A 17,189-nucleotide genomic window follows, 5' to 3' on the forward strand; every position below is an offset into this window, starting at 1 on the left:
CCACCCAAAAAAAAAAGCATAACCAGCCCCTGACTGCTCAGCCAGTTCTGGTTCCTAAAATTACAGGGCAAAATACGAGTAGGGTTCCCCCGTAATTTAGGAACCAGCACCTGGCTGCAGGGCCAGTGCTGGTTTTAAATACTGTGTGGGGGGAAAAAATGTGTAGGGGTCCCCCTATATTTACAACCAGCACCGGACCCAGACCAACCGGGGTAGGGGTCCCCACTCTCCCGAAACCCCAGACTTAGGCTGAAGCTCGGGGCTCTTACCTGCACCCCTGGAGCGGTGGGTACGAGGGTAATAATGTTGTATATAGGGGGGGCCCTACGTCATTTAAAAAAAACAAAAAAAAAACACTTTAAGTACACATGCAGAAACATACACAAATCACACTGATCTGTGTATGTTTCTGCAAAACTCGGAGCTCAGGAGGTGGAGTGTTTGAAACTTCAATTTATCAGGGAGTTTGCTATAATCTCGCCCGAGATTGTGATCTTGATTCTTGGTAAATTCCTGAATTGCCTCTTTTTCATGAAAAGTACTTCCGAGTTTGCCTGATGGTGAGCTGATTCGAGTTTGCGATCTCACCCAAGTTTTACGAGTGAGAAGAGAGAAATCTCTGTTTTGTGTATTTCAGGTACTGCTGGTCTCCTTGGTTTTCATGCTCAACAGTCCCTAGAGTTTACAGAGAACTGTGCATAACAAAAAATATGTAGTGAGCTGCAGTACTGTGTATGAAAATGCCGTGTTAATGAGAAATATCAGAAGAGAATGATTCAAGATGAAAAGAAGGTGACAGTATCTGGGTTAATAGTTACAACAGTGTTATGCAAAAAACATCTCTAAACCAGGGCCGTAGCAGGAGTGATATTTTACCTTGCGTCGCCCCCGCCCCCTGAACATGTGACATCATGATGTCATAACAAGGAAGCGGACAATAGTGGGAGATTTATCAAAGAGTGAAGAAAAATAAAGTACCAACCAATCTGCTCCTAAGTGACATTTTTTCAAACACAGCCTGTAACATTTCAGAAGCTGATTGGTATTTTATCTCTCCAAGTTTTGAAAAATCTCCACCTTAGGGGCCTATTTACTAAAACAAAAGAACACTGCGCACTGAAAGAACACTGATCAACGTAAGCTCCTATTTACTAAGCCTTGGATGGAGATAAAGTGAACGGAGATAAAGTACCAACCAACCAGCTCTTAACGGTAATTTTTAAACACAGCCTGTGACATGGCAGTTAGGAGCTGATTGGCTGGTACTTTATCTCTCTCCAAGGCTTAGTAAATAGACCCCACTAAGGAGAAGCTGTGGCTAGTTCTGTGCCCAGTGCAGCATCCTACCTCCAGGAGGTAAGAATAAACTAGACTGCTTTCTAGGCTACAGGGTGCCATTCCAGGCAGATGGGTGTCCGGCCTAGTAAGTTACACTAATAAAGTATGCCCTAAGTGTATATGTCAGTGCTGAACACCATCAATGATTTTACTTTCTTTCTTTAGGACTGTACAAATATATATAAATAAAATAAATAAATACATTTCTGAATGCCAGGTTTCCTAACAGTAGATCCCATATGGGTATATGTTTTTATTTGACAGTGTCATTGATCCTTACAGTTTCAACTACTTTTAACATTACCTTTGATATATTAGATAACAGGGATGTCAATTATATTATCTGAAATAACAATGACTTACATCTAAATTAAATTTTTTACTCTGAGACACCCTGAGATACGTTGTAGAGATCATTGTTAATATTTTGTTTTAATCCTGAATCAAACCAGATTAAAATAGCTGAGCTAGTTTGTTCTTGCTGTAGCGCACCTGACGTGATGATCATGAAAATGCACTCTGATCTAGAGTTAAATTGATCATCAATTGATTGCAGCAATCGTGCAATTTGAAATCGATTGTGTATAAAAATCTTTCCCTTTTTCAATCGATTGTGGCAATTCTGCAATCAATTGTGTATAAAAATCTTTCCCTTTTTCAATCGATTGCAAATTGTACGATTGCTGCAATCAATTGCTGATGTATGGGGGCCTTTACTGTCGGTTAACTGATGATAAGTCACCATTATCTATTACATTTGTCCATTACATATTTTTTTGTTTGTTATACAAACATATTGTAGTCCATGTTAAAAAAAAAAAAAAAGAAGTGCAAGAAGAAATATACCACCTATAAGGCTCATCATCACAAATATCTTGTTATCTGTCCTTTATCTATTTGCATGTCAGAAATCACTGCAGTGCTATCCCTGCCACATAGTCTTTCAACATGCGTAAGATAGCTGTGTGAGGCCTTGAGATGTCTGGTTGCAGATTCATTTTGTTATTTGTGTTCCTCTCGCTGTTATCACAATAGCCTTCACTGTGGTATGGGGTGCCATGTATGAGTTTCCATGGCAACATCTCCCCCAGATACAGGGGGAGCAATGTAATATAGTTGGCTTCTGGTCTCCATGACAACAAAGTCTGTTCAGATGAATTTCTCCTTTTAAGGTCGGAAGACAGGGAAAATGCTTTGGGGAGGGGGTAGGAGTAAGGTATATTGAGTGGCAAAGGTACTATGAATACAGAGAGAGGTAGATATGAAAAATCCCTAAATATAAACAACAACAAATATATATATAATATGTGAGTCCATCAGGGAAGGCACTCCACTATAAACATTTTTTACACACACTTGGAATGAAATGTGTTTATTTCAGCTTTAGCATTACACATTCTTCACTTGGAGGGCATGCTAAAACACAACCCCACCCAAACCACATGTGGTTTGCAGCCAAAGACAGAATAGCCTCCAGTCCATAATATCTTTTTTACATTGACCTTGCTGACTTTCATACAGTTTGTTGAACAACTTCAGTATGGGAGGTGAGTGACAAATGGCTAGTGGTTACTTTCCTTTGGATTACACCAGAGGCTCCCAAAAACGGTCCTTAAGGCTCCCCAACATTTCAAGTTTTAAGGTGCATACACACGTAACGATTTTGTAACCAACGATTTTCCCTTGAAAAAGTGAACTATTTTTTGAAGTGTAATGAACTATTTTTAAAACGATGAACGAAAAATGTTCCTTCCCTTAATGAAAATCGTTATGTTGGACAGTCTGAAATGGACGATAAACTACAAACGGGAGCACGTTTGAGCGATTATCGTTCTAACTCAGAAACTGAACAATAACGATGTCGTTAACGACATATCGTTAAAAAAATCGTTACGTGTGTATGCACCTTTAGAGATATCCATGGTTGACCACAGGTGACTTAATTAGTACATCAGTCAATTGGATTTAACCACCTGTGCTTAACCATGGATATCTCTAATACCTGAACTGTTGGGGAGCCTTAAGGACCGCGTTTGGGAACCTCTGGATTACACCCTTGTGTTTGCATTGTCCTAAATGAGCTACCCAAATGATGCCCCCTTGCACCCTCCTGCTTGGCCCAGTAATAAATAAACCAATGTATATCAGCTCTAAGTGTTATGTCCTATAATATCATGTGCTGCATCTGGTGCAATGGGAAAATAATAAGAATATTGCTGTAATATAGCAATAGAGAAGTTCAAGCTGGTGGTTGACTAAAAGGCTTCTGGTTGGAGCCTATGGATTATGAAAGCACAGGATCAGCTACACTATAAGAGTGTAGCAATAAGAGACATAGGGCCTGATTCAGACCCACTCGCGAGCGGCTGTCCGCTCGCAAGTGGGTCGATGTTATGCACTGAGCATGCGCACGACGGAGGGAGCTCCGTCGTGCGCATGCGCCAGACGCGACGAGCGAAGGAAAGTCCTTCGCTCGTTGTGTCCGATCAAAGGGGGCGTGCTGTCAATGTTGATTGACAGCACGCCCCCTTTGGTGGGCGTGCCGGGGGCGTGCCTCCCTGACGGGGGCGTTCCCACGGGAACGCCTCCCGTCAGAAGCCGGCCCACTGACATCACTAGTGATGTCAGTGGGAGTGATTTTGGCTCTGATAGAGCCAAAATCACTCCGGAGCTTGCGGTTGAAAACCTCAACCGCAGGCTCCGGCTCGCAATTTCGATGGTCGCGATGGTCTCGACCATCGCGGCCATCAAAAAGCACGCTCGTATAGCCTGTGGGTGGTGACCCACAGCTATACGAGCGTCCAGGAGGACGCTCCATGAAAATGGAGCCCGGCCCTCATTCAGAGCGTGCGCTCTGCTCAGAGCGTACGGCTCTGAATGAGGGCCATAGCCTTTTCTAGGCCTAATGACAACTAGAGGGGGCACTGAAAATGTCCCACTTTCTACCCATGGAGAAGAGTAGGGAAAATGGTAAAGTAAGACACGTACCATGTCATGAGGTGTAGGCGTACACCCTCATACTTCCTTGCATTCAATATCTTGAGCACAGGGCACTGAAACAACATATGGATTACAAACAAATAGACAAATCAATTGAAATGGGGTCTGCTGACAATGTATTACATTGCTTTGTTATTTCCCCGCTCCTACACATGTTGTAAGGTCCTAGCCATTCTACTGTCAATATAGAACATTCATTGCTGACTGGACAAAACATGCATCAAACACAGGGGTCATTGATGCCCATTTTTAAGTCCTAAATGGTATACACAACATTGCAGTTCATGTTCATCCATGCTGTATTCCAGATCTGCTCATGTGGATAGTTGGTATATATACTATGTATGCTTCCTGCAGTCTGCATCATGTGAGCCTCCATGAAACACAATGGAAGCTTAAAAACACTTTGTGCTATTAAAGACAATCAGTTATCACCTTTGGGAATATAATGAAAGATAATTCCTATATGTCACATCAAGCAGTGTGCTTTATTGCTACCATGATATACCTTTGCTAGGCCTCAGCTTGTTTGGTGATGTGGTTAGCCTTTTGAGCACATTCTACTTGTATAACCCTATATAAGATGGTATCCAGGGTTCCCTCACTTATGTGGACAGCCTGACTCCATTATGACACTTGGACAAGATGGTTCAGTGATCACAGCACAGAGAGGTCATGACAAGATTTTGACCTTTGCTTGAAAAAGCCTCGATGTTTTCCCATAATCCCTTGCAAGAGACGTCTCGCTCTTTTAGTCAAACTTTCTCTGCGTCCTGGTGGCAGGAGAGTGGCTGGTTGGGCTGGTTGAGGGCTGCGTTCTCCTTCATCTCTTCGTAGACGGATCTGTCTGACAACACCCTCAAGCAGCTCCTTAGTATTATGGTGAAGGGCAGCAGATGTCTCTGTGTACTTACAGCTTAACATGCCTGCTAAGGAGCGACCCTCTGAAATTACAAGAAAAAGTATGCAATAGCTTCTTAGCAATACAAATGTAGTACAGACTCTTCAAGTCACCAACAATGAAAGATTCAAGCAGTACCTCTTAAAAATAGTTTATTTGTTGATGCTCATATGTTTCAGATAACAGTAAATATAAGAAATAAGTATAATTTCAGTTGCATAAGCAAGCTACATGGTATTGGGGGAGATGTATCAAAGCTTGGAGAGAGATCAAGTACAAACCAATCAGCTTCTAATTGTCATTTTACAGGCTGTGTTTGAAAAATGAGAGAAGCTGATTGTTATAATGGGGAGAGATAAAGTACCAACCAAAGTATTCCTCTTGCTTGAAAGAATTCCAAAGCAGTCCAGCAGAGGGCACTACTGAGGTCATTGCTTTCTCTCTCTGCAAAGCAGCATGCATGGGGCAGGGGCAGGGGCAGGGGCAGGATTTTCCCCAGGCATGGCGGTTTTTGTAATTCTACAGATGGTTTTACAATGCCCTTTCTTCTTTCCATATTTTGAGTGAATCCATTGTTTATTGTTCTAAACTCCTGTAATAACCATCCCACATGGTGGAATGACTGAACCTTAAAGTGTTCCACTATTTATAACAATTTAATTATTTTTCTTGGTAAATGTACTTAAATGCAGATACATTCTGTTGTATAATGAAGCTACAATGGCCTCTAGGCAAGTACCACAGGCTCCCAAATCACACTTTTTGTTTCATCTAATCACTCAGTGAAATACTAATACTTGTAATGAGCTAAAATCCACTTCGATTTTAGCTATATTGTTGATTAGCATAAACAGCAAGTCTTTCACATTGATTGAGAGAGAACGCAGTGGCTATGTAGGACGCAAGGGTAGAAGTTTTTAGTGTGTGCATGTATCTGAGTCTCACTGCGCATGCATTCCGATGGTTACCGCTGAAAGCCACAGAACAGAGACAATTTCAGTGGGCAGTCCTGGCCTGGAAAATAACGGGTGTGGCTAGCCAGACGCGGGCGTGTTGCAGCCAATGACTACATGCACTGGTGGCCGTGTTCAGATGGATTTTCTGCGCCTCCATAGGGCTGATGCAATGTCCCATGGTGCTTTTTTGTGCACACAATAGTGGATTAGTGCCAAAGCCAGTGGATTTCTCAGTAGGAAGCCCATCGGCTGTGGTATTAGCATAAAGACACATTGCGCTGCAATAGCGTCCAACTCTGAATCAGGCCCTAATTGTGAATCTGAATTAGAATCTGAAAATTAACACTACTCAAGCACTAGCACCACTATTCCTGGAAGTGGGATCTGTAGGCATTTCTAGAACATTCTATGATGTGCGTATGTGTGCATATATAATAATTAATTTTATATATATATATATATACATATATATATATATATATATATAAATGAAAGGAGAGCACACTTGTGATTATATAATTAACAGCAACTTTACTTGTAACAATTGCTCACGTACATCAAAAAGTTTAAAACACTAATCTCCACCATGGACGTTGCAGTCTTGGTCTTGGTTTATCTCTTCAGCAACTCCAGCAGTGTTATTGCATTCTCATCCAGTAGTGTTATTGCATAACAAATGCTAAAATATGTTTGTGTATTTTCTATCCCATTATGGAATCAAAGTAATTTTACTGATAGTGTCCCATGTGTTCAACTCCTGACCCCCATTAAAAGACCATCACTAATGTTGGCTAGCAGAAAACAGTGTGCTTAGTGGGCTATATCATATAGATTAAAACTGTACATTTGCATTTTCCATTCAAGTTGTATTACTACTACACATTGAAGGATAGCAGTCCTTGCAATTCACTTGCCCATCCCATCTCTATGTGACCATACCTTCCATGCTGACCTCTCTGGAGCGCGCTAGATCTCCCTTATTGCCAACAAGAATCACAGGAACATGGCGGTGCGGACGAGCAGTACGTAGTTTTAGAAGAAGCCCAGGTAGGCGTTGGAAGCTGCCACGATCTGTCAGTGAGAAGACTAGTAGGAAAGCATCCCCCATCTGTAGACAGCTGTCTTGCATCCAACTATGTTGCCCTGACTGAGAGAGACAAAAGTGATTGTCACTACTGAGAGCATCTCTGTAAGCTTAAAAGAAACACAGTTTGGCTCCTGAATCTTATGAACATGTTGCTCTCCCAATTTAAAAAATCGCTACTTCGGCATCTCTTGAATGCTGCGAAGGCTACTTTACCGTGTTTCTAAAGATCCCCTGTTGTGCCCTCTATCTTACGGTGGTTCCAGTGGGTTGATCACTACATAGGCATGGAGGACCTCACACCACTACCAAACTGTCTTCCACTGATTTCACTGCCACCTGATATGATTGGCTGAGATTTAAAGAAACTTCCAAGTATGCCTCCCATACTGCGGCGGCTTCTGCTCTTTTGCCCTTACAGATATGGTCTACACGCTTTGCCTTCCCCCCTCCTCTTTATCTTTCTTTTCTATTGTTTTACTTTTTGCTTATTTTATTTTTTGTGTTTCTTTTTATTTATTATTACATTACCCAGCATTGTACTTTGGAAATACAAAATTATTTATTGGACTAGTGTAAATTCTTTGATTTTGTATCACTGTCAGTGTATTCATGCCGTTGTTTGTTGAGCTACTGTTTACTATGGCTATATTTCATACGTGAAACATACGTGTAGTTACTTGATTTTTTTGCACACTTTTTTTTTTTTTTTTTTTTTATTCTCAATAAAAATAGATTGCTAAAAAAAAAAATTAATCACAGTTCGTGGACAATATCTCTCGTGCAACTCCCCGGTTGTATAAACTCTCTTAAAAGTCACATATTTGCCAAATTATAGGAGAAGGGGAATGGGTTTAATAGTATTTACTACTCACCTGTTCCCAGATATCATAAACCATTAATGTTGTTTTTTCTCCATCCACTGTCAGATGTCTTTCATATGTATCCTCTGTAGGTGAAAGGATAGTCTGGTCACAATCCGTTCTAGGACACATTTCTGCCCTCTCACCCCCATCCCAAACTGATAACTCCTGGAAATCACCTGAATGCTCAGCCTCATGGGGAAAAGTGTCTTGTACACCTCCAAATATCCCAGCAAGCGTTGTCTTTCCCACTCCACTGTCACCGAGCAACATCACTTTGTAGAGCCCAGGCTCAGGGTTACTGTCGGAGGACCTCACAGAGTCGGACGACCCAGAATGAACACTGGGCCAGTCAAGCTCATCTACAGCTTGTGCACGCCTCAGCTGGTGCTTGTAAGGCAGGGGCATACTGCCACGCCGTCGGGAATCAGACGGAAGAGGAAGACTTCCCCGATGTTGCCGTAGACCCCCCAGCTTCTCTATTTTGTTTAGTGTCATGTTAGTATCTGTTGGGCAGATTGTCATCAATAATAAACAAAGCAATTAGTACCCACCAGCTTTAATAATTTTGTAAGAAACATGTCAAAAGGAAAAATTCCACTAAACATTAAAGTTGTGCAACTTTATATAAAAGGCCTACTAATATCATTCACATCTGTGGAAGTCTCAGGATTTTCCAAAGGGAAGATATTTGAGGAAAGCTTTTTATTGTAAGGGACGCCTTTCCCTATGCACTCCAGACTTCTTGTCAGTATAATTTATCACAGGATATTGCATAGTTTTTTGGGGGTTTTTTTGCCTAAAGTGACTGCCAATGAATTAGATAAGATTACAGTATACATTTCATTTTAATTATTTTACTTTCATCGATAATATGATCATATTCATAGTATATTTGTTTGCCTTCAAATGTAGGAGCCCTTCACAATGGAATGGGATTGAAATACCGACGGCTTAACAGCCGCCGGTTCGAATCCCTACAGTGGAAGGCCTACAGTAGGAGATCCCAACGCCCGGTGGTACGTATCCTAACCCTCCCTTAGGGGTACCTGACCCTAACCAGCCCCCTCCTAGTGCCTAACCCTAACCTCCACCCAGCGGTCCCTAAGCCTAACCTTCCCGGGGGGGTGCCTAACCCTAACCTCTCTCCGGTGGTGCCTGACCCTAACCTTCCCCGGGGGGGGTGCCTAAATCTAACTCCCCCATACGGGCTAAGTGTTACACTTACCCGGCACACAACGATCGGAATGGCGGGGGTCTGTCTAGCGGCGTCGGGATTAAGATAGGTGTCAGTATTTCGACGCCTATCTTAAGTGTCAGGATTTAGACCGGCTGCATTGCGTCCGCCGGTCTATTAACTACATTCCCTTCACAATATCCAAGTATTTGTAAAAAACTCCTGTGTATGACTTTCGCACCATTCATGATTTAAGTACAGTGAATCAAAAGTTAATGTCACCTACTGTAACAGGAGACTGAAAAGCTAATGACATCTTCATTACAGCATAATAATATATTTGTCCATTGGTTTTTGTTTAAAAGGTATTTGGTCAAAATGTTGAAATGTATGTGAAACCGTTTTACCATATCTGCCTGGCCCCAGACAGGCTACATAAGTTCTAGCCATCACAATCTAGACTGTGCTGGCATGGTTGCCACAAAATAGGTAAAATGTTCCATATTTTTTGGAAGTACCCTGTCATTAGCCCCTAATGGGTACAGGTTGAGGAGCTTATAATGAAAGTGACTGACCTGCAATTGTCTGTTACATATTTTTCGGACTTTATTGTGGTTTGCCATAGATATTTTATAGCCCATGTTCTTATTGCCTCTAAAGCTGCCATTGCCCAATTCTGGAGACAATCTACACATCCTCCAATTGACCTAATTAAATCTAAACTTATAGTTTTTTCATGGAAACCTTGAATTTCCCATATTCAGTCTCTGCTAACTCGCCTTTAATGTAGTGATTCAGGGCCTGATTCAGCGAGGAACGCAATGCTCTGTTCGCACGCACTTGGCTGATGTTTGCAACTGGCGCATGCGTATAAGACGCAGTGCACATGCGCGAACCAGCCACTGCAAAGGGGAATGCGAGTGCAAACAGCACGCAAACCTACCACCCAGTGATTGACAGGAAGTACCGTTCGTGGGTGGTGACTGGGTGTGGTCATCCGAACACAGGCGTGTCAGTGCATTTCAACGCTGTTGCAGAGGAGTGTATAAATTAGGCATTGCGAGAGCCTAAAACAGCCTGACCTCTTACTGCGTGCAAGAGATGTAGCAAAGACTGCGGGAGGGTCAGGTCAACCACTATTGTGGGTATGGGTCCGATGGTTCTCGATGTTTCCGCTGTCTTGCCAGGTATAGAGGACACAAGTTAAGGGAAGTGGGTGATATTGTGTAGTGCTGGCCAACTGCTTATTCTGCTGAGATTGCCGTGCGTATGCATTCATTAGCATATTCTTGCAGCGGCCGGGTGCGTGCACACACTTGTGTTCCTTGCTGAATCAGGACCTCAGTTGGCGTGAGTTCACCAATGAAGGTTCTCATTCACCAACTTGTTCATAATTGGCCTCTATTTTCCTATTTTGCTTTGTGGCTTTGTCTATTTTTTCTATAAGCTTTTTGTACCATTACCTGTATCTCCCCTATGTTTTCCCCGTTTCTGTATCTCCACTTTTCTGAAAAATAAAAACTATTGTTTAAAAAAAAAAAAAGGAAAGGAGATGATAATCAGAGTTTTGTGAAAGCTCCTACAGTCATAGGATAACTGTCATTTAGAACTCTAAAGGCCCACATACACGGTGCGATATGCACCTTGCGATGCGACTCGCGATCAGACGGCCAACATATCTGGCGGTTCCCACACACAGAGCGATCTGTTGGCAGACCGCTCGATATGCCGGCACCCCCCTCCCCCACCTGCATAGTGCTGCATGGGATCGTACATTGCATCCCCAGATCAAGTGAACATGCAATAAGATCTGGAGGTGCGATGTACGACCCCATGGGAGCTCGCACTGGTCGATATCATGCCCACACAATAGTAGCGATCTCGTACCAATCCGTCTGATCGGCTGCTATATCGCACCGTGTATGGGGGCCTTAACAGTAATGTCACAGCAGCAGGCAACTTGGTCAGAACTTCCAATTCTGTTATGCTGGGAGTGTAGTTTTTAACAGCCTCAGATTAAAATAACTAAATACAAATTAGTACATTGTATTTTGATTTAATAAAGCTGATATTTATTATTATTATTATCCTTATTTATATGGCGCCACAAGTGTTCTGCAGTGCCTTACAAAGTACATAAACAAATAGGTGAACAAGAAACCAGTGACTTACAGTACAAAACAATACAATGCAGGACAAGGACATGGTTTATACACATTGCTGCATTAGCGAGCATAACACTCAAAATAAGCAGCAGGGTGTAAGCAACCAAGTGTTAGGTGCCCTTGTAGGGAGTAAGAAGTAGATGAAAGTATAAGTAAGGAGAAGCACATGAGGGAAGAGGGTCCTGCTCGTGAGAGCTTACATTCTAAAGGGGAGGGACAGACAAACAGACGTGACACAGATGGGGTAGACGGTGAGCATGGAGCAGTGGTTTAGGATGAGTGCTGGACGGCTATGATGAAGTAGTACGTCTTGGGTTTGAAGATTTGTAGAGAGGTGGAGAGTCTGATAAGGAGAGGAAGAGAGTTCCAGAGACAGGGAGCAGCACAGGCAAAATCTTGGAGGCGGGAGTGGGAGGAAGTAATCAGGTGGCAGGAGAGGTGGCATGCGCTTGTTGAGCGAAGTGGGCAAGCGGGAGTGTGAAGGGAGCTTAGGTCAGAGATGTAAATAGGAAATGATTGGGTGAAGGCTCTGTAAATAAGTGTAAAAACCTTGAATTGAGTTCTGAAGGGGAAGGGGAGCCAGTATAGGGCTTGTAGGAGAGGGGAGGCAGATGTAGAATGTTTGGAGAGGAAGATGAGCCAAGCAGCAGCATTGAGGACAGATTGGAGTGGAGAGAGGTGGGAGTCAGGGAGGCCAGATAGGAGGTTACAGTAGTCCAATCTGGAGATGACCAGTGAGTGGATGAGGGTTTTAGTAGCATCCAGTGTGAGAAAGGGTCTGATCTTGGATATATTTTTTAGATGGAAACGACAGGACTGTGGGCCTGATTCAGCAAGGAATGCAAGTGAGAGAAGGCACGCAGCAGATGTTTTCACACTGCGCATGCGTATGCATCGCACTGCGCGTGCGTGAACTAGCCAGTGTGATCGGGTAAGGGTACACAGTCTACACGCAGTGTGTATGCAGACTATTCTGAAATTGATTGACAGGAAGTGCTGTTTGTGGGTGGTAACGGGGGATGGTTGGCTGAGCACAGACGGGCCAGTGCGTTTGAACGCTGTTGAAGGGATGTGCATAAATTAGCCATTGTGAGGTCCTACGTAGCCTGCGCTCTCACTGCGTGAAGGAAGTTGCTCAAATCCTGAGTGAGGTTAGGTCAATCACTATTATGCTAATGTGTTCGATGGTTCTCGATGTTACCTATGTTTCTGCTATCTTGCGGACTACTCAGGCTGTGAGTAAAGGGAGGTGGGCGGCTTTATATATTGCTGGGCGTCTGCATTTTGTGCTGCGGTGCTGTGCGTATGCATTGATTACCATATTTTCTCAGTGGCTGGGTGCGTGCATTCTCTCACTTGCGTTCCTTGCTGAATCAAGCCCTGTGAGAGATGCTGAATGTGTGGTTTGAAGGAGAGGGAAGAGTCCAGAAGAACTCCAAAACAGCACACTATTGGGATAGAGAAGATAGTTGTGCCACCAACTGATAATTAAATTGTGGAAAGTGAGGTTATGCGGGAGGGTGGGAAGATGATCAGCTCAATCTTAGACATGTTAAGTTTAAGAAAGCACTGGGACATCCAGGAAGTGAGAGCAGAGAGACAGGTAGAGATAAGAGTAAGGAGAGATTGGGAGAGGTCAGGAGAGGAATGGTAGATCTGAGTATCATTAGCATAGAGATAATACTGGAGGTCAAAAGAGCTGATAAGTTCACCTAAAGAGGATGTTCAGATGGAGAATATTTGAGGTCCAAGAACAGAACTTTAGTGAATACCTACTGTTAGTGTAAGTGGGGGGATCATGAGAGGAGACCGAGAAGGAATGGTCAGAGAGGTAGGAGGACAGCCAGGAGAGGGCAGTGTCACATAGACCAAGGGAGTGAAGGATTTGCAGGAGGAAAGGGTGGTCCACAGTGTCAAGGTGAATGAGCAGAGAGTAGTGGCCCTTGGATTCGGTAGCAAGGAGGTCATTGCTGACTATCGTGAGGGCAGTTTCAATGGAGTGAACAGACCCTAGACTGAAATAGGTCAAGGAGAGAGTGGGAAGAAAGAAATGCGGTTATAAACAATACACTCAAGAAGTTTGGCGGCAAAAGAGAAGAGAAAGATGGGTTTGTAGTTGGATAGATTGTTAGGATCCAGGGTAATTTTTTTAAGAATGGGGGAGACAATGGCATGTTTGAATGCAGAAGGAACAATGCCAGATGAGAGGGACAGATTGAGGAGGTGGGGAAGATAGGACGGGAATGGATAGGGTCAAGGGGGGAGGTGGAAGGGGGGGTACCAGATGAGGGCCATGACCTCCTCTCCAAATACAGGAGAGAAGGATGTCAGAGTTGGTAAGATGGTTGGGGAGGGATGGTCTGGGAAAGGGGGGTGGAGTGTTGAGGGTTTGCTGGGATATGATTTTCTGATGTATGGAGTCAATTTTAGATGTAAAGTAGATGGCAAAGTCAAAAAGCGAGGAGGGAGTGGGCAGAGGAGGAAATTGAAAGTGGCGAAGAGACGCCAGGGGTTTGATGACTGGGAGATGAGGTTCTGGAAGTATGATTGTTTGGAGAGGGAAAGGGCAGCACTGTAGGATGAGAGCATAAATTTAAAATGGAGGAAGTCTCCCTTATAGCGTGATTTCCTCCACTGTCGCTTGGCAGTTTGTGAAAACTTTTGCAGGTATCTGGTGCATTTGGAATGCCGGGGTTGAGGTCTGGATCTGCGAGGGTGAGTAGCGATCGGCGGAGCAGCAGAGTCAAGAGCAAAAGTAATGCCGCGTATCCACTTGCCAATTAAAATGAGCGATTAAACTATAATGATATGGTTAAATCGCTCATTAATCGTGCATGAATCGGGGATGAAAATGTTGAAAACGACCAGCGATGCACGCTCCCGCTGGTCATTTTTTACATCAATCATCGCCTGAACATGCTGGTAAATCTGCCGATAACGACAGATTGACCATGTTCAGGGATGAGGGAGGGTGCCTACACGGAACGACATATAGTGCAGGCACTGCAGGGGAAGAGGAACAACAGTACGATTACAATGTTGTAATCGTATTGTCGTTCCACTATCTGCTAGTGGATACGCTCCTTAAGGAAGCATTATATAGGGAATTTGCTTGTTCGGGGCAGGAGAGAGAGAGAGAGAGAGAGAGAGAGAGAGAGAGAGGATAGGGGAGAGAAGTGAGACAAGCAGGGAGGAAAAAGAAACAGTGTTGATAGTCTCAATGTTACACTAGTTATTATTATTATTTGGATATAGTGTTCCATAAACTAAAGAACTTCAACTATAAATTTCTATTACATAGTTGGAATATATATGAGACCTGTCAAAATTGCTCATTCAATAATCTGTGTTACGTATTCACACCTCTCCCAGTTTACTTTGTTAGCAGCACAGAGTTATATAATCTCACTTCTTTCTAATCTAGGATGATCTCCAATCAGTAACCAGGACAAATAGAGATTACATCTGTCAAATCCTACCAATAGTGGGGTTCTATATTTGTGGCTGTCTCATTGGGTATTGGAATGGAAATGCATTTATTTGCCATGGTTTTTTTTGTACAATTGCTTTTAATGCACAGCAGTTTTACAGATGTAAATGATTGAACTGGCAATATCAAAAATAAATTATTCCCTGAACAAAATCCCATTATTTGGGCAAAGAAGTCATTATCAATTATTTTTGTGTTGCTGTTGTCGTTTTTATGTGTGAGGTTTTCTGTAGATGATATATTTAGGGTTATATTCTTCATGTCTCTACACCAAGGAGCAAAATAATCATATAAAACTAATAGTAGAAATTCATCGTCCTAAAGAGAGAAAAAGATTGTGTACTTATACTTAGTAGGTATAAAAATAAATAATTGGACCTTTGCATGTCACAGAAACTTTCCATAATCATGTCAGACTTTTATTATAAAGATGGATTTCGCTAGTCCGTATCTTTTCCCCCGTGGTCTAGCATCGCAAACTTGGATGCCCCATGAAGGGTCTCTCTCCTCAAGGGCCCCATTATAATACATTTGGGCACATGCCAAGGCAACGTGCCCCGTGCATGTGACATCGCTCTCCTCCCTGTAGAGCTGACAGACAGCGGCAGTGACGGAGGAGACAGGAGAAGGACGAGGACTGCTGCTACTCCATACATGTGACACGGGGAGAAGTTGTGAGCAGTCGGGTCCTTGAACGTCCTAGCAGCCAGACTTATAAGGGAATCACGGGCTGGGTATAGGGCAGACTGATGATCTTATGTAGCCCACCTGGGGACTGCACCGCTATCGCCCCGTGCAATAGTGGGTATAGAGACCTACGGGGCATAGAGCCATATACTGTACAGCTGGACCACAATGCTGGTGACCAGCACTTACAGATGCAGGTTATTGCAAATGCTGTATGGAATAATTCTTTATCTGCCACAAACTTCATTGCCTGTCAGACAGGTTAATGAACAGCCACATCGCCTGCGGTGCAGACCCAAAAACATTAACCCATTATTTACCTTAGTTGCAGATATGTAACGCGCTGCTTGCATCATTTCTGTTTTTTACTGATTTTAATGACACCTGCAAATAAGCAGCACAGGCTAACGTTAGATTAACTAACCAAGCCAGATGCATGTACCGGGCTGGCGCATTTGTTATTAAACAGCATGCCACCCAATGCCCCGCCACCTGGCACTGCTCTACAGCCGCACAGTGTGCTCCGAATGATGCCTGTCTGTGCCACCTACCTGTGCTCTCCCGCGTTATCCCCTGTTCTCCCTCCTCTGCCCGGGTCCTCTCTGTGACAGATGCTCCGCTCCATCTGCTCTGTCCCTCCCAGCTCCCTTAAATATTCCCCACTAGAGACACACCGTGGGCTGGGGAGTCCCTCCCCCGTGTGACGATCTATATGTAAATGAGGCAGTGAAGTCACTGGGATTCCCTCTCTGCACATCACGTGACGCTCCATAAGCCGCTGTTCTGCTGCGTGTGTGGATAGCGCCAAGTGCCCAGCTGTGGCCGCCGCGGGTGCAGGTGTTAGTGCGCTGCCAGGGAGTCAGGCTCAGCTGCACACACTGCTACATCTTTGCTGTACACTAGTAGTAACCTCAGCAGCCCTGCCATATTGTGCACTAGGCGCCATTGCCTCAGCAGCTGGTATGATCTGACTGACTGCTAATATCTGCTGCCCCTGACTCCTCTGTTTCTGCTGTAATTGCTGTAGAGATTTCATCAAGATGCACAAAGTACAAACCTCCTGTCGCCGGTTTCTGTTGAGAACTAATTTTTGGAACTGGGAAATAACTCTCACTTGAGGACAAATTATATTAACAGGAGGATGTGAATACTATATTGCTTCCCTGCATTTGGCACAGATTATAGTGGGAACAACATTTGCCGCCTACACGACTTACATGAGAGTCAGTGCAGCTATCAGTCTCCCTCTGGTACAATGACATGTCTGACTGTTTCTCAATTTACTAAGCGTTGGTTTTCAGGGGTTTTTGAAACCGCTGCACATCACCGGGAAACTGAAGCACCAAACCAAATTATCAGGTCCAAATGCTTCACCCGGCCATTTGCTTTTGTGTGAAGGGGGGTACAGGTTTGGACTAGAAAAAAAAAAAACCCTGTGCATCAAAAGCCAGGTTTCTCAAGTTTTTCTGTGGCATGAAAGTGGTATAAATGAATTATATTGCATTCTTAATAAAATTAACCATTTTCT

The 17,189-nt window shown here is 43.5% G+C and overlaps 1 protein-coding gene across 2 annotated transcripts; it reads right to left on the bottom strand.

Annotated features, from left to right (window-relative positions):
- Positions 1–4,050: 4,050 nt before the first annotated feature.
- On the bottom strand, positions 4,051–16,274 carry REM2 (RRAD and GEM like GTPase 2). Of its 2 annotated transcripts, XM_088470238.1 has the most exons (6): positions 16,213–16,270; positions 10,783–10,826; positions 8,322–8,648; positions 8,155–8,228; positions 7,135–7,342; positions 4,051–5,282 (listed from the first exon to the last, which is right to left on the bottom strand). In XM_088470238.1, exons 3-6 carry the CDS (start codon positions 8,638–8,640, stop codon positions 4,996–4,998), a joined length of 888 nt encoding a protein of 295 aa, XP_088326364.1. In that variant the 5' UTR covers positions 8,641–8,648; positions 10,783–10,826; positions 16,213–16,270; the 3' UTR covers positions 4,051–4,995. The 2 variants fall into 2 exon arrangements, with proteins under 2 accessions (XP_088326364.1, XP_088326363.1); XM_088470237.1 differs by lacking the exon at positions 10,783–10,826 and having other exon boundaries at positions 16,213–16,274.
- Between the last annotated feature and the right edge of the window lie 915 nt (positions 16,275–17,189).

This window comes from Taudactylus pleione, unplaced genomic scaffold (assembly GCF_031769625.1).
Source record: "Taudactylus pleione unplaced genomic scaffold, aTauple2 ptg000095l, whole genome shotgun sequence".
In the NCBI taxonomy this organism is placed as follows: domain Eukaryota; kingdom Metazoa; phylum Chordata; class Amphibia; order Anura; family Myobatrachidae; genus Taudactylus; species Taudactylus pleione.

Excerpts from the sequence above, each read along its gene's own strand:
- REM2 (XM_088470237.1), bottom strand. The coding sequence starts at position 8,640 with ATGACACTAAACAAAATAGAGAAGCTGGGGGGTCTACGGCAACATCGG. Across the intron at positions 8,229-8,321 it reads CCATGAGGCTGAGCATTCAG|AGGATACATATGAAAGACAT; the intron begins GTGATTTCCAGG and ends TTTCACCTACAG. Across the intron at positions 5,283-7,134 it reads CAGAGAGGTCAGCATGGAAG|AGGGTCGCTCCTTAGCAGGC; the intron begins GTATGGTCACAT and ends TTGTAATTTCAG.